This window comes from Pezoporus occidentalis, unplaced genomic scaffold (assembly GCF_034315485.1).
Source record: "Pezoporus occidentalis ecotype Australia unplaced genomic scaffold, CSIRO_AGI_Poc_V1 ctg341, whole genome shotgun sequence".
In the NCBI taxonomy this organism is placed as follows: domain Eukaryota; kingdom Metazoa; phylum Chordata; class Aves; order Psittaciformes; family Psittacidae; genus Pezoporus; species Pezoporus occidentalis.
In genome coordinates this window covers 544,606-566,626 of record NW_026915387.1, presented here as the reverse complement: position 1 = coordinate 566,626, position 22,021 = coordinate 544,606, and the positions used below count along the sequence as shown (strand labels likewise).

Here is a 22,021-nt window from a genome sequence, read left to right as displayed (position 1 = left end):
GAAGCCCCAACACCCGGAGCTTGGTCAAGCACAAGGGGCTGGCGGTGGTCCCATCCTGCACCGCTGCGGGCAGCTCATCCCTTCCCCACTGTGACGGATGGGGCTGAGCATGGAAAACATGGCATCAGCTGTCCTGCTTCCCGGGAACACGCTCCTGACCCCATGGAACAGGAATCTCGGGCCTTCCAACAGCCGGTGCCATTGAGATGAGGCTGGGAGGGGGGCTCAGCCCGTCCTGTTGGGGGGCAGGATCTGCCCCTCGCCCCATGGGCAGGATGGGGCTGGGAGTCAATGGGGGCCATCAGCCACGGGGTGTGTCCGTCGTCCCGCCCCCCCCATTGCTATGGGGTCCCCGGGGTGCCCTTTCCCACATGGCTCCGTGTCTGGGAGCTGGAGGTTTAGGGGTACCCATGTCCTGGGGGAGCCCCAGAGCATCCCAATGGAGCACTGGGGTTTGGGAGCGCTGCCACTGCACGTGTGTGCCCCCGAGCCCCACACACCAGCCTGGGGGGGGGGACGGGGACGCGGTGTTCCCCCATCTCCTTTCGGGGTGCCCCCCCTCACTGAGCAGCCCATTGGGAAGGGGGCTCTGCGTCACCCTCCCTCGCTTTCCCCAAGGGAAAGGATCTGTTTTGGGGGTGCCCCCCATGGGAAGGGGGGTTTGGGGGTGCCCTGTATGGAAAGGGGGGGGCGGTTGGGGACTCCTCTCTATGGGAAGGGGAGGATTTGGGGTCCCCTCCATGGCAACCACGGCTCCGCACCCCCCATCCCTGCCGGAACGCGGTGGGAGCGGCCAAGGCGGAGGCAGCCGCCGCCATCCCTTGTGCCCCCCCCCCTTCGCCGGCACCGTCCCCACTCCCCTTCCTCCTCCTCCTCCTCCTCCTTCTCCTCCTCCTCCTCCCATCGCCGCACGCCGGGGCCGCCGTCACCGCCGAGCCCAGGCCCGGGCTCCATCGTCCCCATCCCCATCCCCATCCTGGTCCCCCCCCCTCCACCGCTCCATGGTGCGGGAAGGCGGCATGGCCCGGACCCCCCCCAGCTCCACGCAGGACATCCAGATGGACGTCTTGGACAACGCCGCCCTCCAGGTGACCCCCCCCGGCCGCAATGAAAACGGGGGGGGGAGCCCCATTGATTCCCCCCAACCCCTACACCCCATAACTGGGGTGATCCCCCCGCTCCCCGCGTGCAAAACAGGGTGCCCCCCCCCCCTCCCCATAATGAAGCTACCCCTAATGCGGGCCCCATCGCAGGTTTGGGGGTGCATGGGGGGGTCTGTGCTTGCTGTGTCACTGTGGTTGTGTGTGTCTCCCCCCCCCCCATGGATGCTGGTGCATGGGGAAACTTTGAGGCATTGGGAAAACTCTGTTGGGGTGGTTTGTGTGTGCCCCCCCCCCCCGTTTATCCCCTTGGGGGACAAAGGATGTGCCCCCCATGGGGCATCCCATCCCCATGGGGTGTCTGGGTGCTGCCCCCCTATGGGGGCATTCAACTACTTGGGGTGCCAATGGAGGGGGGGAACACACATAGAAGGGATGGAGGCGCTGGGGGTCCCCCACATCTCCATGGTTGGGGGGGTCTCTGCGTGGCTGAAGCAAACCCCCCCCATGGGGACCCCACACTGAGCCCCATGGGTGGGTGAGGAGTGGGGGGAAAGGACCTAAAAATACCCAGAGGTGCCCATTATGGGACCCCCCCCCCCCGTGGTGGTGGCAGCTGGGCCCAGCTGTCCCTGTGACACAGGGTGGGGGGGCACTGGGGCATCCCCATTGCCCCCCCATCCATCCCAATAGGAGCATGCGGGTGTCCCCCCACCTGGGTTCAGGTTTGGCTTGGGGGGGGGGTGGTGGAATCTATGGGGCGTGGGGGGGTTGAGGGCACAGTGGGGTCTGCCCCACATCCCATCAGCTGTGCTTTTCCATTGGGATCACAGAGCCAATCCCCATGGATGAGGCGATGCTGGGCCCTTGGGGGGGGGCTGCATGGCAGTGGGAGCAACCCCTTCCCTGCCTCAGTTTCCCTTCTCTCATCCCATAGGAACCTGTGGGGCAGGGAGGGGGGGATGGAGCAATGCTGGGGATGGGGCTTTGGGGTGTGTGTGGGGGGGGGGGTGTCAGAGCTGCCCCCCAAGTCCTGGGGCTCCCCCATTGCTCTCCATAGGGCAAGTACAGCAGGCGCAAGAGCCGCTTCAAGCGCTCGGATGGCAGCACCTCGTCCGACACCACCTCCAACAGCTTCGTCAGGCAGGTGAGCGGGGGGGGGGGGCACACAGCATTTGGGGGTGGGGGGTCCCCTGCATTGGGGGGGGTGCCTCATCCCCCCGGGAACCACGGCAGGAGCCAGGTTTGGCAGCGCAGGGATTGCAATGGTTGAAGCCAACCTGGCTGTGCCTCCCCCCCCCCCGCTCCCCATCATCAATCTCAGCCCTGCAGTCACTGGGACCATTTGGGGTCCTGCACCCCCATTCCCGCCGTGTCCCCCCCCCCATATTGGGGTGCTGCACCCCCTTCCCAATGTGTGTCCGTGTCCCCCCCCCCATATTGGGCCCTATTTGGCCTCTCCCCCCCCCCCCCCCGTGGCCCCCACCCCTGCCTGGCTCTGGGCTAAATATACCCGGGGCTGAAACCTGAGCGGGTGCCCCGAGCCCAGCGCCCGCCCCAGCGCTCGCCCCGGCCCCACAGCCATGGAGGTACCCGGCAAAGAGCCCCCCGCTGCCCCGGTGAGCCTCTGCCCCCCCCCGGCACCCCTCGGTCCCCATCCGCTGAGGGACCCATGGCGGGTGTGGGGTGAGGGTGTCCCCTCTGCCCCCCCTTAAAGCCTCCCCATAGGGCTCAGGGCTGACCCCTTGGTCTCCCTGCCCCATGGTTTTGGAGTGGGGGTGTCCCCAGTTGCTGATGCATGGCTGGGGTTGGGGTGAAAGGGAGCGCACCCTCCCCCCCTCCCCAAACACCTCCATGGGGCAAATTGGGGATCCCACAACCCCACGGGGGGGGGGTGGGGGGGGTCTGGAGGGACTTGGGGGGCAGCACCAGGGTGCTTGGTGCCTTTGCCCTCCCCTGCAGCACCCATTGCCATGGGGCTGGGGGTTGCTTTGGGTTACCGGGGGGCTTTGACCCCCAGTAAGCCTTGTCCTGGGGTGACCCCATTGCCATGGGGCTGGGGGTTGCTTTGGGTTACCGGGGGGCTCTGACCCCCACTAAGCCTTGTCCTGGGGTGACCCCATTGCCATGGGGCTGGGGGTTGCTTTGGGTTACGGGGGGCTTTGACCCCCACTAAGCCTTGTCCTGGGGTGACCCCATTGCTATGGGGTGGGGGAGGCAATGGGGAGATGCAGGGAGGGGGGGGTCCCCAATTCCCTCCCTTCCGACGGGGGGGCGCCGGCTCCCTGCGGGAGCAGCTGCGGCTCCATCACCGCGGGGGCCGGATCCGTGGGGCAGGGGCAGCGCTGGGGGTCGGGTCCGTGTCCGCCCCCCCCCCCCCCCATGGACACGGGGCTGGGGGGCGATGGGGGCTGGGGGTGGGCACTGACCCCGTCCCCCCCCTACCCTCTAGGGCTCGGCCGAGTCCTACACGAGCCGCCCGTCGGACTCGGACGTGTCGCTGGAGGAGGACCGGGAGGCGCTGCGCAGGGAGGCGGAGCGCCAGGCCATGGCCCAGCTCGAGAAAGCCAAGGTGGGGGGGGAGCCCCCGGGCCACGGCTCCCCCCCCTGCCCCTGCCCCTGCCCCACGGCATCGCCTGCGCTGGAAGGCTGGCGCTGGGGGGGGGCACTGGGGAGCAATGGGGGGCACTGGAGGACACTGGGAAGCAGTGGGTGCAGTGGGTGGCACTGGGGAGTAGGGGGTGCACTGGAGAGCACTGGGGGGCACTGGGTGCACGGGGTGGCAATGGGGAGCAATGGATGCACTGGAGAGCACTGGGGGGCACTGGGTGGCAATGGGGAGCAGGGGGTGCACTGGGTGGCATGGAAGCACTGGGAAGCAGTGGGAGCAGGGGGTGGCACTGGGGATTAGGGGATGCACTGGGTGGCAGGGGGTGCACTGGGGTGCACTGGGGGGGCACTGGGGGCACTGAGTGGCACTGGGAGCAGTGGGGAGTACTGGGAAGCAGTGGGTGCACTGGGAGGCACTGGGGAGTAGGGGGTGCCCTGGGTGGCAGGGGGTGCACTGGAGAGCACTGGGGGGCACTGGGTGCACTGAGTGGCAATGGGGAGCAGGGGGTGCACTGGGTGGCATGGAAGCACTGGGAAGCAGTGGGTGCAGTGGGTGGCACTGGGGAGTAGGGGGTGCACTGGAGAGCACTGGGGGGCACTGGGTGCACGGGGTGGCAATGGGGAGCAGGGGGTGCACTGGGTGGCAGGGGGTGCACTGGGGGCACTGAGTGGCACTGGGAGCAGTGGGGAGTACTGGGAAGCAGTGGGTGCACTGGGTGGCACTGGGGAGTAGGGGGTGCACTGGGGGGCACTGGGTGCACTGAGTGGCAATGGGGAGCAGGGGGTGCACTGGGTGGCATGGAAGCACTGGGAAGCAGTGGGTGCAGTGGGTGGCACTGGGGAGTAGGGGGTGCACTGGGTGGCAGGGGGTGCACTGGGGGGCACTGGGGGGGGCACTGGGGGCACTGAGTGGCACTGGGAGCAGTGGGGAGTACTGGGAAGCAGTGGGTGCAGTGGGTGGCACTGGGGAGCAGTGGGTGCACTGGAGAGCACTGGGGGGCACTGGGTGCACTGGGTGGCAATGGGGAGCAGGGGGTGCACTGGGTGGCCACTGGGTGGCACTGGGAGCAGTGTGTGCACTGGGAAGCAGTGGGGAGCACTGGGAAGCAGTGGGTGCACTGGGGGCAGTGGGGAGCACTGGGAAGCAGTGGGTGCACTGGGAGGCACTGGGGAGCAATGGGTGCACTGGGGAGCAGTGGGTGCACTGGAGAGCACTGGGGAGCAGGGGTGCACTGGGTGGCACAGAAGCACTGGGGTACACTTTGAAGCAGTGGGAGCAGGGGGCGCACTGGGTGGCACTGGGTGCACTGGGTGGCACTGGGTGCACTGGGGAGCAGTTGTGCACTGGGGTGCAGTGGGTGCACAGGGTGGCAAGGGTCAGTGGGTGCATTGGGTGGCACTGGGTGCACTGGGGAGCAGTGAGTGCACTGGGGGGCACTGGGAGCAGTGGGTGGCACTGGGTGCACTGTATGGCAGTAGGAGGCAGGGGATGCATTGGGTGGCACTGGGAGCAGTGGGTGGCACTGGGTGCACTGTATGGCAGTAGGAGGCAGGGGGTGCATTGGGTGGCACTGGGAGCAGTGGGTAGCACTGGGTGGCACTGGGAGCAGTGGGTGGCACTGGGTGCACTGGATGGCAGTAGGAGGCAGGGGATGCATTGGGTGGCACTGGGAGCAGTGGGTGGCACTGGGTGCACTGGATGGCAGTAGGAGGCAGGGGATGCATTGGGTGGCACTGGGAGCAGTGGGTGGCACTGGGTGCACTGGATGGCAGTAGGAGGCAGGGGATGCACTGGGTGGCACTGGGAGCAGTGGGTGGCACTGGGTGCACTGGATGGCAGTAGGAGGCAGGGGGTGCATTGGGTGGCACTGGGAGCAGCGGGTGGCACTGGGTGCACTGGATGGCAGTAGGAGGCAGGGGATGCACTGGGTGGCACTGCGAGCAGTGGGTGGCACTGGGTGCACTGGATGGCAGTAGGAGGCAGGGGGTGCATTGGGTGGCACTGGGAGCAGTGGGTGGCACTGGGTGCACTGGATGGCAGTAGGAGGCAGGAGATGCATTGGGTGGCACTGGGAGCAGTGGGTGGCACTGGGTGCACTGTATGGCAGTAGGAGGCAGGGGGTACACTGGGTGGCACTGGGAGCAGTGGGTAGCACTGGGTGGCACTGGGAGCAGTGGGTGGCACTGGGTGCACTGGGATCCCGGGTTCTCCCCTTGCTCCACGCAGTGAGCCCCTCCTTACCGCCCCATTGGTGCCCCAGTGAGGGGCTGTGCTGTGGTACCCACGGCCGGTGGCACCAGCTCCCGCCCGTCCCCGGCTCTCTGTGGGTGCTGGGGGGTGGTTGAAAGGTGCTGATCCCTGTCCCGTTGCCAGACGAAGCCGGTGGCCTTCGCCGTCCGCACCAACGTCGGGTACAACCCATCGGCCAGCGACGACGTCCCGGTGCAGGGCATGGCCATCTGCTTCGAGCCCAAGGACTTCCTGCACATCAAGGAGGTGCGCACGGGGTTGGTGATGGAGAGAAGGGGGGTAGGGGAACAGCAGGAATTGGGGGTCTCAGGGCTTCCTGCCCCCCTCTCCCCCCCCAGAAGTACAACAACGACTGGTGGATCGGGCGCCTGGTGAAGGAGGGCTGCGAGGTCGGCTTCATCCCCAGCCCCGTCAAGCTGGAGACCATGCGGCTGCTGCAGGAGCAGAAGATGAGGCAGAACCGCCTGAGCTCCAGGTGCGGCTCAGCCACGGGGGCACCGGCTCCTGTCCCGGCTCTGCAAGGTGCTCACCCCCCCCCCTCTCCATGTCCATCCCCATCCCCATCCCATCCCACCCCCCCCCCCCCCCCCCCAATCCATTCTTCTCCCATGCAGCAAATCAGGCGACAACTCCAGCTCCAGCCTGGGTGATGTGGTGACGGGGACGCGCCGGCCGACCCCCCCCGCCAGCGGTAAGAGTGTCGGGGGTCCCCGCGGCAGGACCCCCCTCCTTGTCCTTAGCTCCGGTGCAGGCAGGCGGGTGCAACCCCCCCCATCCCTTGGGGACCCCCCCATCTCCTCTCCCATCCCTTCCTGCTTCTTCCCACACTTCCATGTTCCCCTTCTTCCATCATCATCATCATCGCTCTTCTTCTCTCCCCCCCCCAACCCCAACCCCATCCCCTGCTCCGGTTGCCCCCGTCCCCAGGTGCCCTGGACATGCCTAGCTTTGCCTTTGACCCCGATGAGTTAGAGGAGGAGGAGGCGGCCATGGAGACCCACCGCTCCCCTAAGAGTAGCGTGAGCAGTGTCACCACCCCCCCAGCCCACAACAAGCGCATCCCCTTCTTTAGGAAGGTAACGGCACCCGCCGGGCCCCGCGCTCGCCTGCTGCACCCTGCCTGCCCTAACACTGCCTCCCCCCTCCCCGGGCCATGGGGTGGATCCGTCCGTGGCTGCATCCCCCCCCCCCCCCGTGATCAATGGGATGGATCAGGCCGTGGTCCATGGGGTGGATGAGTCCGTGGCTGCCTCCCCCTGTGGTCCATGGGATGGATCAGTCCATAGTCCATGGGGTGGGTGAGTCCGTGGCTGCCTCCCCCCATGGCGCATGGGATGGATCAGTCCTTGGTCCATGGGGTGGATAAGCCTGCAGCTGCCTCCCCCCATGGTCCATGGGATGGATCAGTCCTTGGTACATGGGGTGGATGAATCCGTGGCTGCCTCCCCCCATGGTCCATGGGATGGATCAGTCCGTGGTCCATGGGATGGATGAGTGTGGCTGCTGTGGCTGCCTCCCCCCGTGGTCCATGGGATGGATCAGTCCGTGGCTGCCTCCCCCTGTGGTCCATGGGATGGATCAGTCCATAGTCCATGGGGTGGGTGAGTCCGTGGCTGCCTCCCCCCATGGCGCATGGGATGGATCAGTCCTTGGTCCATGGGGTGGATCAGCCTGCAGCTGCCTCCCCCCATGGTCCATGGGGTGGATGAGTCCGTGGCTGCCTCCCCCCATGGTCCATGGGATGGATCAGTCCATGGTCCATGGGATGGGTGAGTGTGGCTGCTGTGGCTGCCTCCCCCCATGGTCCATGGGATGGATCAGTCCATGGTCCATGGGATGGGTGAGTGTGGCTGCTGTGGCTGCCTCCCCCTGTGGTCCATGGGATGGATCAGTCCATGGTCCATGGGGTGGGTGAGTCCGTGGCTGCCTTCCCCCGTGGTCCATGGGATGGATCAGTCCATGGTACATGGGATGGATCAGTCCTTGGTCCATGGGATGAATCAGTCCTTGGTCCATGGGATGGATGAACCTGTGGCTGCCTCCCCCCATGGCCCGTGGGATGGATCAGCCCATGGTACATGGGATGGATGAGTCCGTGGCTGCCTCCCCCCATAGTCCATGGGATGGATGAGTCCGCGATCCATGGGGGTGGATAAGTCTGTGGCTGCCTCCCCCTGTGGCCCATGGGATGGATGAGTCCATGGCTGCCTCCCCCCATAGTCCATGGGATGGATGAGTCCGTGGTCCATGGGGTGGATGAGTCTGTGTCTGCCTCCCCCCGTGGCCCATGGGGATGGGTCAGTCCGTAGTACATGGGATGGATGAATCTCTGCCTGCCTCCCCCATGGCCTATGGATGGATCAGTCCATGCCCCCCCACTGCCTGGGGTGCCCATGTGTGCGCATGGTGTGTGCCAGCACGGCCGGCGTGTCACCCCCTCACCCCCCTGCGAATGAGAGTGGACCATTCCTCCCCCTCAGCTGGGCAGGACCTGGGGGGCTCTGGGTGCAACCACAGCCCCACCATGGGGGGGGGGAAAGAAGCGGGTCTGCAAAGGCTTAACTGGGGGCAATCGCCGCTCCGAGCCCCCCGCTTGCACCCCAGAAGCTAACCCAGAGCAGGGCGATGCTTCCTGTGCCCCATGGCTGGTAACACGCATGCCTTGTTTGTCTCCTCTCGCCCCCGGCCCCCCCGGCCCCTCGGCGCGTAGCGAAGCAGAAGCAGAAGTCGGTGAGTACCGACAGGACCCCCGGGAGGGCCCCCCCCGGGAGGGGTTTGGGGGTCCCCCTGCTTGCAGCCCCCCCCCCCCCTCGTAGGGGTGAAGCTGAGCATCCTCATCCCGCCCTCCATCCGTGCGCTCACCCCATTGACCCCCAGCTCTGCCCCACAGACCGAGCACGTGCCCCCCTACGACGTGGTCCCCTCCATGCGCCCCATCATCCTGGTGGGGCCGTCGCTGAAGGGGTACGAGGTGAGGAGTGTGGGGGGGGCACGGGGGGGGGAATGGGACACATAGGGGGGGACCCCAGTGCCATGGACCCCTCTGTGCATCCCTGCCCAGGTCACGGACATGATGCAGAAAGCACTCTTTGACTTCTTGAAGCATCGCTTTGATGGCAGGTGAGACATGGGGGGGGGGGGGCACTGACACCATGGGGGGACCCATCACCCCGTGAGGGGTCCCTAATGGCAAAAGGGGACCCTTGACCCCATGAGGGACACTTAATGCTACAGGGAGACTCCTCACCCCAAGGAGGGGGTGATCCTATGAGGGGTCCCCTAATCCCATGGGGGAAACCCCTTATACTGTGTGGGGGACCCATTCCTCCATAAAGGGACCCCTAATCCAATAGGGAAAATCCCCTAACCCCATGAGGGGACCCCTAACGCCAAAGAGGAACCCCTAATGCCATGAAGGGACGGACTCCTAACACCGTGAGGGACCCCTAAAATCGTGGGGGGGCCTTAATCCCATGGGGGAACCCCCTAACTCCATGGGAGGGCCCCTAACACCACAAGGGGACCCCTAACACCATGGAGGGGACCCCTAACACCATGGAGGGGACCCCTAACACCAAAGAGTAACCCCTAATGCCATGAGAGGACGGACCACTAACACCGTGGAGGGGACCCCTAACATCATGGGGGCCCCATAATCCCATGGAGGACCCCTAACCCCATGGGGGGACCCCTAACTCCAAAGAGGAACCCCATATGCCATGAGGGGAGGGACCTCTAACACTGTGGAGGGGACCCCTAACATCGTCGGGGGACCTTAATCCCATTGAGGAAACCCCTTAACCCCATGAGAGGGCCCCTAACACCAGAAGGGCACCCCTAACCCCATGGGGGGACCCCTAACACCATGGGGGGACCCCTAACACCATGGAGGGGACCCCTAACACCAAAGAGGAACCCCTAATGCCATGAGAGGACGGACCACTAACACCATGGAGGGGACCCCTAACATCATGGGGGCCCCATAATCCCATGGGGTAACCCCATGGGAGGGCCCCTAACACCACAAGGGGACCCCTAACCCCATGGGGGGACCCCTAACACCAAAGAAGAACCCCATATGCCATGAGGGGATGGACCTCTAACACCATGGAGGGGACCCCTAACATCGTGGGGGGCCTTAATCCATGGAGGAACCCCTTAACCCCATGAGAGGGTCCCTAACACCACAAGGGCACCCCTAACTCCATGGGGGGACCCCTAACACCAAAGAGGAACCCCATATGCCATGAGGGGATGGACCCCTAACTCCATGGGGGGACCCCTAACGCCTTGCCCCATGGTTCTTGCTGCTGGGGGGAGCTCCAGCATAGGAGGGGGATGAAAGTGGAGGGGGGGGGGTATCAGGAGGGTCCCCAAGGGTCCGGGTGTGCCCATTTGGGGTGGGTTTTGTGCCCCCCTGCATCCCCCAGGATCTCCATCACGAGGGTGACGGCCGACATCTCCCTGGCCAAGCGCTCGGTGCTCAACAACCCCAGCAAGCACACCATCATCGAGCGCTCCAGCACGCGCTCCAGCCTGGGTGAGCCTCAGCACCCCCATCCGGATCCCCCCCTCCTCCTCCTCCAGTGCTCAACACCCCCCATTGAACCCCCCTAACATCCCCCCCCCCCAAGCCTCCATCTGTATCAGCCTCCTGTCCCAACAAGGGGGGACCCTGTCCCTTGTGCTCCCCCCCCAACCCGTTTGATTCAGCCTCTCCTCCTCCTCCTCCTCCTTTATCTTCTCTCTGTTGTTTCCTTTGGGTTCCTTCCCCTCCGCGCTGCTCCTTCCTCCCCTGCTCCTGATACAGATGTCTTGGGTATGTAGCTTGGGGCACCCCTGGTGTGTGTGTGTGTGTGTGTGTGTGTGGGGTGGGGGGGACAACGGTGTGTGGGGGGACACACACACATCCCTTTGGCCCCCCATCCTGCCTTGGGGTCACCGAAGGGTTAGGGATGGAGGGTCACGATTGGGGGGGTGGCTTTGTCCTTTAACTCTTCCCCCCCCCTCCATTGACCTCAATGTCCCCATCCCACAGCCGAGGTGCAGAGCGAGACCGAGCGCATCTTCGAGCTGGCACGGACGCTGCAGCTCGTGGCGCTGGACGCAGACACCATCAACCACCCCGCGCAGCTGGCCAAGACCTCCCTGGCGCCCATCATCGTCTACATCAAGATCGCCTCGCCGAAGGTGGGAGCGTGGTTGTGGGTAGGGGACAAACGGACACACACGGAGTGGGTGCTGGGTGGTTGTGGGTAGGGGACACACGGACACAGGGACACGGAGCGGGTGCTGTGTGGTTGTGGGTAGGGGACACAGGGACACACGGAGCGGGTGCTGGGTGGTTGTGGGTAGGGGACAAACGGACACAGGGACATGGAGCGGGTGCTGTGTGGTTGTGGGTAGGGGACAAACGGACACACATGGACATGGAGCGGGTGCTGGGTGGTTGTGGGTAGGGGACAAACGGACACACGGAGAGGGTGCTGGGTGGTTGTGGGTAGGGGACAAACGGACACAGGGACACGGAGTGGGTGCTGGGTGGTTGTGGGTAGGGGACAAACAGGGACACACGGAGCGGGTGCTGGGTGGTTGTGGGTAGGGGACAAACAGGGACACACGGAGCGGGTGCTGAGTGGTTGTGGGTAGGGGACACACAGGGACATGGAGCGGGTGCTGGGTGCTTGTGGGTAGGGGACAAACGGACACGGAGCGGGTGCTGGGTGGTTGTGGGTAGGGGACAAATGGACACAGGGACATGGAGCGGGTGCTGGGTGGTTGTGGGTAGGGGACACACAGGGACACATGGACACGGAGCGGGTGCTGGGTGCGGAGCTCTGCAGGGTCCCTGTGCCCGCCGGCCCAGGTGCTGCAGCGCTTGGTGAAGTCTCGCGGGAAGTCGCAGGCCAAGCACCTCAACGTGCAGATGGTGGCCTCGGACAAGCTGGCGCAGTGCCCCCCGGTGCGTGCCCGGCCCATAGCTCCGCCCCATAGCCCTCACCCTGCCCCATAGGCCTGCCCCATAGGCCTGCCCCATAGGCCTCAACCTGGCCCATAGCCCTGGCCCCTAGCCCTCACTCTGCCCCATAGCCCCCACCCCATAGCACTCACCCTGGCCCATAGCCCTGCCGCATAGCACTCACCCTGCCCCACAGCCCTGCCTCATAGCCCTGCCCTATAGGCCCCACCCCATAGTCTTCACCCTGGCCCATAGCCCTGCCCCATAGCACTCACCCTGCCCCACAGCCCTGCCTCACAACCCTGCCCTATAGGCCCCACCCCATAACCCTCACCCTGGCCCATAGTCCTGCCCCATACCCCTCACCCTGGCACATAGCCCTGCCCCGTAGCCCTCACACTGCCCCACAGCCCTGCTCTATAGGCCCCACCCCATAGCCTTCACCCTGGCCCATAGCCCTCACCCAGCCCCGTAGTCCAGCCCCATAGCACTCACCCTGGCCCATAGCCCTCACCCTGCCCCATCTCCCAGCCCCATAGCCCTCACCCAGCCCCATAGCCCCCACCCCATAGCACTCACCCTGGCCCATAGCCCTTACCCTGCCCCATCTCCCAGCCCCCATAGCCCTGCCCCATAGCCCCCACCCCATAGCACTCACCCAGCCCCACAGCCCCTGCTCCGCCCCACATCCTCCTTCCATCCCCAGGAGATGTTCGACATCGTGCTGGATGAGAACCAGCTGGAGGAGGCTTGCGAGCACTTGGCCGAGTACCTGGAGGCCTATTGGAAGGCCACGCACCCCCCAAGCAGCAACCCCCCCAACCCTCTGCTCAACCGCACCATGGCCACGGCGGCGCTGGCCGCCAGCCCCGCGCCCGTCTCCAACCTCCAGGTACAGGTGCTCACCTCCCTGCGCCGCAACCTGGGCCTCTGGGGCCGTGGGGGCTCCGACGCCGGCCCCCCCGGCGCCCTGGATGAACACGCGCTGTGAGGCACGCACAGAACCCCCCCCCTCCATCACCCAGCACCCAGCACCATCCCCAGGCACTGGGGACCATCCTTGGGGTGGCCTCTATGGGGTGGCCCTGGGATGGGGGGGGAATGAAGACACCCCCCCCACACACACACAGGGATGGGGTCACACTGGGGGGCTGCTCCCCACCATGGGACCGGTGCTCCCCAGGTTGAGGTCTCAATGGGATCCATGTCCTCTCTTAGCCCCCCCCCCCCCCAATATCCCCTTTGGGTGCCCCCCCCCCCCAATCCTGGGGGATCCACAGTGAGGGCGAGGACCAGCTGGGATGGGGAGCCCTGCCCCACCGTGAGGCTCACCCCACGGCAGGAAGTGGGGACACACACACACACACACACACACACATATCCTGTGTTGTCTGTGGCTGCTGGGACCCCCCCCATCACCCCCATTTCCACAGCCCCCCCCAGGCTGAGACCTGACACAAGTCATGTCCTGAGTGAGCAGCGTGTGCAGGCCAGGCTGGGCTTGATGCATGTGTGTGTCCCCCCCCCGGCCCCCCAACTAACCCCCCCCCCCCCCCCCCCCATTGCACGGTGTGGTTGCTTCTCCCTAACCAGGGTCCGTACCCGGTGCCGGGGCAGCGCTGCCGCCCCCCCCGGCAGCCCCTGTCCCGCCAGGACACCGTGGACGTGGAGCCCGCGGACGCAGCCGGCACCGAGCCCGGTGATTCCTGCCCCACGGACATCGAGATGGAGCCGGGAGACGCGGAGCCCGTGGGGCACCCCCCGGCTGCCAGCCCCACACCCCCCCCCCGCGGGGTTATGGGGTGAGGGTGAGCCCCACAGCCGGGCTATGGGGCAGGGCGCAGGGGAGCGGAGCGATGGGGAGCGATGGGGCCGGGATGTTTACACCCCCCGTTAGGGTGAAGGGGGGGATGCAGGCCCCCATCGCCTGCCTTTGTGCCCCCATGGGGAGCCCCTGCTTTGCCCTGGGACCCCCATTCCTCCCTTGGGGGGTGTCCCCCCATTACACCGCAGCCCCCCAACATCTCGCGGTGCCTCAAGCCCTCCCTGCTGGGGGGGGGGGGGGCAAGTGACCAAATGGGCCCCCCAGCCCGTCCCCTGCCCCATGGTGGGGGCTCTGTGTATGTGTCCCCCCCCCTCCATGGTGCTCTTTGCCACCCGGCTGCAGGGGGGGGCCCTGCGCTCATCTCAACGCCCCCCCCCCCCAAGCAGTGCCTACAGCCTGGCACTGCCCCACTGCAGGGCTGTGACCCACAGCGCCCCCCAACCCGTGCCAACGCATGCGTGTGTAGTGTGTGCAGGGTGTTGGGGTGCTGCGTGCCCTGAGCGGGGGGGGGGGGGGAGCAGTTTGCATGTGTTTGCCTTGGAGGGGCTCTGCTTGAGTTTGGGGGGGGGGGGATGTAAATCTGAGCCAGTTTGGGGGGGTCTAACACGTGCTAACAGCTGCCCAGCCCTGGCCTGCCCTATGGGGGGGGCCCTTACCCTGGGGTTGGGGTGCACAGGGCAGCCCCCCCCTTTCCCCCTGCTGTGTCCGTCTGTCTGTGAGCCTGTCTCTGTGTGTGTCCCCCCCCCCAAGGGCACTGCCTTCTCCTGCGCCCGCCCTGGGGTGCCCTTTGTGTGTGTGTGTGTGTGTGTCCCAACCCGCACCAAGGTGGGGGTGTCCCCACCCCACATCCAGCCCTCACCATGGGGCCGGGCTTGCCCCATTTATGGGGGTCGCTGCCTTACCCAGACACCCCCCCCAGCTTTGGAGGGATCGAGGAGGAGGGGGGGGGACGACGACGACACCCCATTCTGCCCATGTGTGCCTCAGTTTCCCCTTTGGGGGGGGGGGGTCACACAGTGTTACTGCTGCCAAGTGCTTTGAGACCTTCCTGCCCTGGTGCTCACCAGGCAGCGGGGTCCCCCCCCCCCCCCATGGGCACTGGATCCCCCCTATTTATGTCACTCCACAACCGTTATTTAAAAGACCCCAAAAAAGTGTATTTTATTTATTTATTCTGTTGGGGGGGGGGGGTGTTTTTGGGGGGGGGGGACGGACTTGCCCCGCTCGCTTGGTTCTTTGTAATAAACAGTTCGGTGAGACCTGCCCCATGGCTGTGCCTGGTGTGCGGGGGGGGGACACACGACACAAACACATAGGGCTGAGACCGGGCACAACTCAGTTCTGCAGTGCCCAGCCAAAGGGGAACGGCTGCGGATGGAGCTGGGACCAGCCCGACTCCACGCTGGGGATAGGGGAGGGAACCCGAAGCCGCGGTGATGGGCGATGGCTCGGCCGGCTCCGGGCGGGCTATTTACAGGCAATAAATAGGGAGCCGCCGGCTCAGGGCTGCCGGCACCGCCACTCGCTCTTCTCCGGCCGGTACTCGAACGCCTTCCTGCGGGGGGAGATGGAGCACAAAGCGGTTAACACCGCGCTCCCGGCCCCGGTCCCCGTGTCCCCGGGAGCCCCGCACTCACTCTCGGACGGGCGCGCTCGCCCTGCACACGAGCCCTCGCTGGCAGGGGCAGAGTTGGTTGATGCTGAAGGCGAGACCCCCGGGGGGGACGTGGCAGCTCCGGCCCCGCTCCAGCCGCCGCTGGCAAACGCTCTCGCCGTGCACCCGCGCACAGCACCCGTCGGCTCCGCACTCCTCGTCCCGCACGCACCGAGCTCCTGCGGGGATGGGGAACAGCGTCAAGGGAGGGGGAGCACGGCCCGGTCCTCGCGCTGGGGACACGGATGGAGCTGGACCAGTGGGTGCCCCCCTCCATCAAGGGTGATGCTGCGATGTCCACCCCGTCCAAGCCCAATCCCAGCACTGGGGACACGGATGGAGCTGGACAAGTGGGTGCCCCCCTCCATCAAGGGTGGTGCTGCGATGTCCACCCCTTCCAAGCCCAATCCCAGCACTGGGGACACGGATGGAGCTGGAGCAATGGGTGCCCCCCTCCATCAAGGGTGATGCTGCGATGTCCCCCCCACCCCGTCCAAGCCCAATCCCCACACTGGGGACACGGATGGAGCTGGACCAGTGGGTGCCCCCCTACATTAGCTCACAGGGGTGATGCTGCAATGTCTCCCCCGCCCCGTCCAAGCCCAATCCCGCACTGGGGACACGGATGGAGCTGGACCAGTGGGTGCCCCCCTCCATCAAGGGTGATGCTGCGATGTCCCCCCAGTCCAAGCCCGGTCTCTGCATTGGGGACAGGGATGGAGCTGGACCAGTGGGTGCCCCCCCTCCATCAGCTCGCAGGGGTGATGCTGCGATATCTCCCCCGCCCCGTCCAAGCCCAATCCCAGCACTGGGGACACGGATGGAGCTGGACCAGTGGGTGCCCCCCTCCATCAAGGGTGATGCTGCGATGTCCCCCCAGTCCAAGCCCGGTCTCTGCATTGGGGACAGGGATGAAGCTGGACCAGTGGGTGCCCCCCCTCCATCAGCTCGCAGGGGTGATGCTGCGATGTCCCCCCCGCCCCGTCCAAGCCCAATCCCAGCACTGGGGACACGGATGGAGCTGGACCAATGGGTGCTCCCCTCCATCAAGGGTGATGCTGCGATGTCCACCCCGTCCAAGGCCGGTCCCTGAACTGCGGACAGGGATGGAGCTGGACCAATGGGTGCCCCCCCTCCATCAAGGGTGATGCTGTGATGTCTCCCCCGCCCCGTCCAAGCCCAATCCCGCACTGGGGACACAGATGGAGCTGGACCAGTGGGTGCCCCCCTCCATCAAGGGCGATGCTGCAGTGTCCCCCCTGTCCAAGGCCGGTCCCCGCACTGGGGACACGGATGGAGCTGGACCAGTGGGTGCCCCCCCTCCATCAGCTCACAGGGGTGATGCTGCGATGTCCCCCCCGCCCCGTCCAAGCCCAATCCCAGCACTGGGGACACGGATGGAGCTGGACAAGTGGGTGCCCCCCTCCATCAAGGGTGATGCTGTGATGTCCCCCCTGCCCCGTCCAAGCCCAATCCCCACACTGGGGACACGGATGGAGCTGGACCATTGGGTGCCCCCCTCCATTAGCTCACAGGGGTGATGCTGCGATGTCTCCCCCGCCCCGTCCAAGCCCAATCCCAGCACTGGGGACACGGATGGAGCTGGACCAGTGGGTGCCCCCCTCCATCAAGGGTGATGCTGCGATGTCCCCCCCAGTCCAAGCCCGGTCTCCGCACTGGGGACACGGATGGAGCTGGACCATTGGGTGCTCCCCCCCCAGCAGCTCGCAGGGGTGATGCTGCGATATCCCGTGTCCCCCCCGTCCCGTCCCCGTTAAATCCCGGTCCCCGCTCACCCTCCTGCCCGTCGGGCACGGGCTGTTGGCACTTCCCGAACATGCAGAGGAGGCCGCGGGCGCAGTGCGAGTCTCGGCGGCAGTACTGCCCCTCGGGCCGCTCGGGCAGGCACAACCCGAAGTGCTCGTCGCAGAAGTGCCCGTGGGTGCAGGGGGTGGCCGGGCCGCAGGTTGATGCCTATGGGGGGGGACACACACACACACACAGCGCATCCTCATCCCTGCCTCCGGGACAAAAGCTGCTCGCGCATCGCGAATCAAAGCGGGGTGGTGGGGACAATGGGGGCAATGGGGAGAGACGGGGTGGGGGGCGGCTGTCGGGGCACGTAAAAGTCGTGCTCCAGGTGAGGCTCGAACTCACAACCTCGGCATTGCTCCGCGTACTGCCCTATAAGTACCGCGCGCTGACCGATTGCGCCACTGGAGCGCCCGGCGCCGCCCGCCGCGCCCGCGCCCCCTGCCGGCCCCGCCGGTCCCGCCCCGGGTGGAAACGGGGCCCCCCCCTTGGAGCAGTCCCGGCTCCGGCCCCTGGACCCAGCGCCAGCTCCCATCCCAGGGCAAACCCCGATCCCGCACCCATCTCTGCTCCCATCCCAGGGCAAACCCCGATCCCGCACCCATCTCTGCTCCCATCCCAGGGCAAACCCCGATCCCGCACCCATCTCTGCTCCCACCCTGCCTTTAAACCCCGATCCCGCACCCATCTCTGCTCCCATCCCAGGGCAAACCCCGATCCCGCACCCATCTCTGCTCCCACCCTGCCTTTAAACCCCGATCCCGCACCCATCTCTGCTCCCATCCCAGGGCAAACCCCGGTCCCGCACCCATCTCTGCTCCCATCCCAGGGCAAACCCCGGTCCCGCACCCATCTCTGCTCCCACCCTGCCTTTAAACCCAGCTCCCGCACCCATCTCTGATCCCACCCTGCCTTTAAACACAGCTCCCGCACCCATCTCTGCTCCCATCCCAGGGCAAACCCAGCTCCTGCACCCATCTCTGCTCCCATCCCAGGGCAAACCCAGCTCCTGCACCCATCTCTGATCCCATCCCAGGGCAAACGCCGATCCCGCACCCATCTCTGATCCCATCCCAGGGCAAACCCCGATCCCGCACCCATCTCTGCTCCCATCCCAGGGCAAACCCCGATCCCGCACCCATCTCTGCTCCCATCCAAGGGCAAACCCCGATCCCGCACCCATCTCTGCTCCCGTCCCAGGGCAAACCCAGCTCCCGCACCCATCTCTGCTCCCATCCTGCCTTTAAACCCAGCTCCTGCACCCATCTCTGCTCCCACACTGCCTTTAAACCCCGATCCTGCACCCATCTCTGCTCCTGCCTTTAAACACAGCTCCTGCACCCATCTCTGCTCCCACCCTGCCTTTAACACAGCTCCCGCACCCATCTCTGCTCCCACCCTGCCTTTAGACACAGCTCCCGCACCCATCTCTGCTCCCACCCTGCCTTTAAACACAGCTCCCGCACCCATCTCTGCTCCCATCCCAGGGCAAACACAGCTCCCGCACCCATCTCTGCTCCCATCCCAGGGCAAACCCCGATCCCGCACCCATCTCTGCTCCCACCCTGCCTTTAAACCCAGCTCCCGCACCCATCTCTGATCCCATCCCAGGGCAAACCCCGATCCTGCACCCATCTCTGCTCCCATCCCAGGGCAAACCCCGATCCCGCACCCATCTCTGCTCCCATCCCAGGGCAAACCCCGATCCCGCACCCATCTCTGCTCCTATCCTGCCTTTAAACACAGCTCCCGCACCCATCTCTGCTCCCATCCCAGGGCAAACCCCGATCCTGCACCCATCTCTGCTCCCATCCCAGGGCAAACCCCGATCCCGCACCCATCTCTGCTCCCATCCAAGGGCAAACCCCGATCCCGCACCCATCTCTGCTCCCGTCCCAGGGCAAACCCAGCTCCCGCACCCATCTCTGCTCCCATCCTGCCTTTAAACCCAGCTCCTGCACCCATCTCTGCTCCCACCCTGCCTTTAAACCCCGATCCTGCACCCATCTCTGCTCCTGCCTTTAAACACAGCTCCTGCACCCATCTCTGCTCCCACCCTGCCTTTAACACAGCTCCCGCACCCATCTCTGCTCCCACCCTGCCTTTAGACACAGCTCCCGCACCCATCTCTGCTCCCACCCTGCCTTTAAACACAGCTCCCGCACCCATCTCTGCTCCCACCCTGCCTTTAAATCCCGATCCTGCACCCATCTCTGCTCCCACCCTGCCTTTAGACACAGCTCCCGCACCCATCTCTGCTCCCACCCTGCCTTTAAACACAGCTCCCGCACCCATCTCTGCTCCCACCCTGCCTTTAAATCCCGATCCTGCACCCATCTCTGCTCCCACCCTGCCTTTAAATCCCGATCCCTCACCCATCTCTGCTTCCATCCTGCCTTTAAACACAGCTCCCGCACCCATCTCTGCTCCCATCCCAGGGCAAACACAGCTCCCGCACCCATCTCTGCTCCCATCCCAGGGCAAACCCCGATCCTGCACCCATCTCTGCTCCCACCCTGCCTTTAAACCCCGATCCTGCACCCATCTCTGCTCCCACCCTGCCTTTAAACACAGCTCCCGCACCCATCTCTGCTCCCATCCCAGGGCAAACACAGCTCCTGCACCCATCTCTGCTCCCATCCCAGGGCAAACCCCGATCCTGCACCCATCTCTGCTCCCACCCTGCCTTTAAACCCCGATCCTGCACCCATCTCTGCTCCCACCCTCCTTTAAACACAGCTCCCGCACCCATCTCTGCTCCCACCCTCCTTTAAACACAGCTCCCGCACCCATCTCTGCTCCCACCCCTGCTGCAGACTCAGCTCCCACCTTCATCCCACCCTGATACAAACCCAGCTCTCCTGTACCCATCTCTGCTCCCAACCCAGGGGCAAAGCCACCTCCTGCTCCTGGACCCACCCGTGCTCTCTCAGCCGCAGCTCCCATCCCAGGGGCAAACCCAGCTCCCACCCTGCCTTTAAACCCCGATCCTGCACCCATCTCTGCTCCCAGCCCTGCTGCAGACCCACCTCCCACCCTGATACAAACCCGGCTCTTCTGTACCCACCTCTGCTCCCACCCCAGGGGCAAAACCACCTCGTGCTCCTGGACCCACCTCTGCTCCCACCCTGGCTCTAAACCCAGCTCCCCCCCTGCCGCAGCCATACCCCGCTTCCTCCTGCCCCCCCCCCCACCAGGACCCCCTCCCCGTGCGGCACCCATCGCACCGGGCACCCATCCCTCACCTCCTCGGCCTTGTCCCCGGGGCTGGCGCTCCTCCCCAGCGCGGCTTCCTCGGGGGGCTGATGGGGCAGCGAGTACATCCAGGCCCAGAGGTACCCGGAGGCCGCGGGCAGGAGCGAGGCGATGAGGATGAGGATGGCCGGGGACATCGGCATGGTGCTGGCGGTGGCGCTGGGTGCCCGGGCCGGGGGCACACGGGGTATTTGTAGCCCAGAGCCTATCATGAACCCTGCTGCTAAAACTGTTTGCCCACCTAATGGGGAAGGAGGAGGCAATCAGGGGTTAAGGGATTAACGTAATTGCAGCCTTCCCCTCGCTGCGGGCAACAGCCCCAAAGCAAACAGCCCCCTCGGTGCAGTCTGGCTCCGGCGCCGGGTGGGTGCAGCTTGGGGTGCCCCTGTGTGCGTCCCCCCCTCCATGTTTTAGGATGCTGGAATCGAGCAGCTCCAGGCAACAGCAGCTTCGGGGTTTGTCCCCCCCCCATTTCATAGGGGGCAGTGGGAAGGAGGGAGGGGAAATCAGGGGGCAAACGCAAGGCACGCAGTTGGCATCTGAGCGGTGTTTGCTTTGTGCCCCCCCCCAGCCATGCATGTCCCGTGTGCCCCCTCCCTGTGCACACACAACTGCGGCGGGTGACGGGCTTTGCACCTTCCCTAATGGGTTCACTAACGAGGTGTTTGCGTGGCCGGGCCCTTATCACCCGGCTGAGCTGCGCTGGCGCTGGGCAAACCCGCTAATGGCCCCCCCCCCCGAGCACCCCAACAGACAGTGTGGTCCCAAACACGCGGGGGGGGGGGCACCCGCCGACCTCTCCAATACACTTTGAGGCGGGGAAGAGCAGCCCAGGGCTAGCTCCTGCAGCGATGCCATCGCTGCCCTGGTTTGTCCCCGGGGCAGGGGCACTGCGGTGTCCCCTCCTTGGCGCTGCAGGGATGTGGGGATGGAGGTGACCCCCCCACTTGGGCTTTGATTCGTGCCTCAGTTTCCCCATGTAAAGAGGACGGGGGGAGGCCGATGGGGCACGGACGGGGGCGAGGGGACATCCCGGGCAGGGGGCTGGGGAACCACCGCGGCCTCTCGCACTGGGGGGGCCCCAAACCTTCTTTGTCCCCCAGATCGTGCCCCGGGCGCTGCCGCCGCTCGCTCTCTGTTTGTTCAGCGGCTCCGGCAGCAAATATTGACCCGGCTCCATGGGGCAATCGCTCCCCTCATCCGCCCCCCGCTGGCTGCTCCCCACAACGCTGCTGTCTCCGGCTCCAATTCCCCCCCCACCCCCCCAGCCCCACGGAAGCCCCACATGGTGCCTCTGCCCCCCCCCCCAACCCCCGGGGGTCCCGCAGCCCCCCCAAGTCCCTGCAGTGCACACACAGGCAGGCCCTGCGCTGGCTCCATCCTGCTCTGTGCGGATGGGTTTGGGGGGTGATGATGCCATGTCCCGTGTCCCCCTCCCTGAACCGATGAGTCTGGGGGGCTGCATCCTCCAACCCCTGCTGTGCAAATGGGAGGGGGTGTGTGTGTGTGTGTGCAGGTGAAACGGGGGGGCACGGGGTAGCCTGTGGGTCATGGG

General features: G+C 65.8%; 3 protein-coding genes, 1 long non-coding RNA gene and 1 other non-coding gene across 10 annotated transcripts in view; 1 reads left to right on the top strand and 4 right to left on the bottom strand.

Moving 5' to 3' along the window:
* Positions 1-22,021, bottom strand: part of PPP1R1B (protein phosphatase 1 regulatory inhibitor subunit 1B) — a 155,452-nt gene that overhangs the window by 131,397 nt on the left and 2,034 nt on the right. The window lies entirely within an intron of this gene.
* On the top strand, positions 937-13,741 carry CACNB1 (calcium voltage-gated channel auxiliary subunit beta 1). Of its 5 annotated transcripts, none has more exons than XM_062629804.1 (14): positions 937-1,088; positions 2,161-2,247; positions 3,553-3,672; positions 6,085-6,207; positions 6,300-6,436; positions 6,576-6,652; positions 8,672-8,691; positions 8,852-8,932; positions 9,023-9,081; positions 10,392-10,501; positions 11,000-11,151; positions 11,828-11,923; positions 12,627-12,812; positions 13,514-13,741. In XM_062629804.1, the coding sequence occupies exons 1-14, from the start codon at positions 1,002-1,004 to the stop codon at positions 13,724-13,726; spliced, it is 1,548 nt and encodes a 515-aa protein (XP_062485788.1). In that variant the 5' UTR covers positions 937-1,001; the 3' UTR covers positions 13,727-13,741. The 5 variants fall into 5 exon arrangements, with proteins under 5 accessions (XP_062485788.1, XP_062485786.1, XP_062485790.1 ...); XM_062629802.1 differs by lacking the exon at positions 8,672-8,691 and adding an exon at positions 6,889-7,037; XM_062629806.1 differs by lacking the exon at positions 13,514-13,741 and having other exon boundaries at positions 12,627-12,926.
* LOC134169335 (uncharacterized) lies at positions 9,040-9,263 on the bottom strand. The gene is made up of 2 exons (XR_009966861.1): positions 9,184-9,263; positions 9,040-9,144 (listed from the first exon to the last, which is right to left on the bottom strand). It is a non-coding gene; the product is annotated as an uncharacterized LOC134169335 (long non-coding RNA).
* Positions 15,179-20,800, bottom strand: LOC134169346 (dickkopf-related protein 3-like). The gene is made up of 4 exons (XM_062629828.1): positions 20,457-20,800; positions 17,196-17,373; positions 15,383-15,578; positions 15,179-15,300 (listed from the first exon to the last, which is right to left on the bottom strand). Exons 1-4 carry the CDS (start codon positions 20,676-20,678, stop codon positions 15,246-15,248), a joined length of 651 nt encoding a protein of 216 aa, XP_062485812.1. The 5' UTR covers positions 20,679-20,800; the 3' UTR covers positions 15,179-15,245.
* TRNAI-UAU (transfer RNA isoleucine (anticodon UAU)) lies at positions 17,532-17,622 on the bottom strand. The gene is given in 2 exon segments: positions 17,532-17,567; positions 17,585-17,622. It is a non-coding gene; the product is annotated as a tRNA-Ile (tRNA).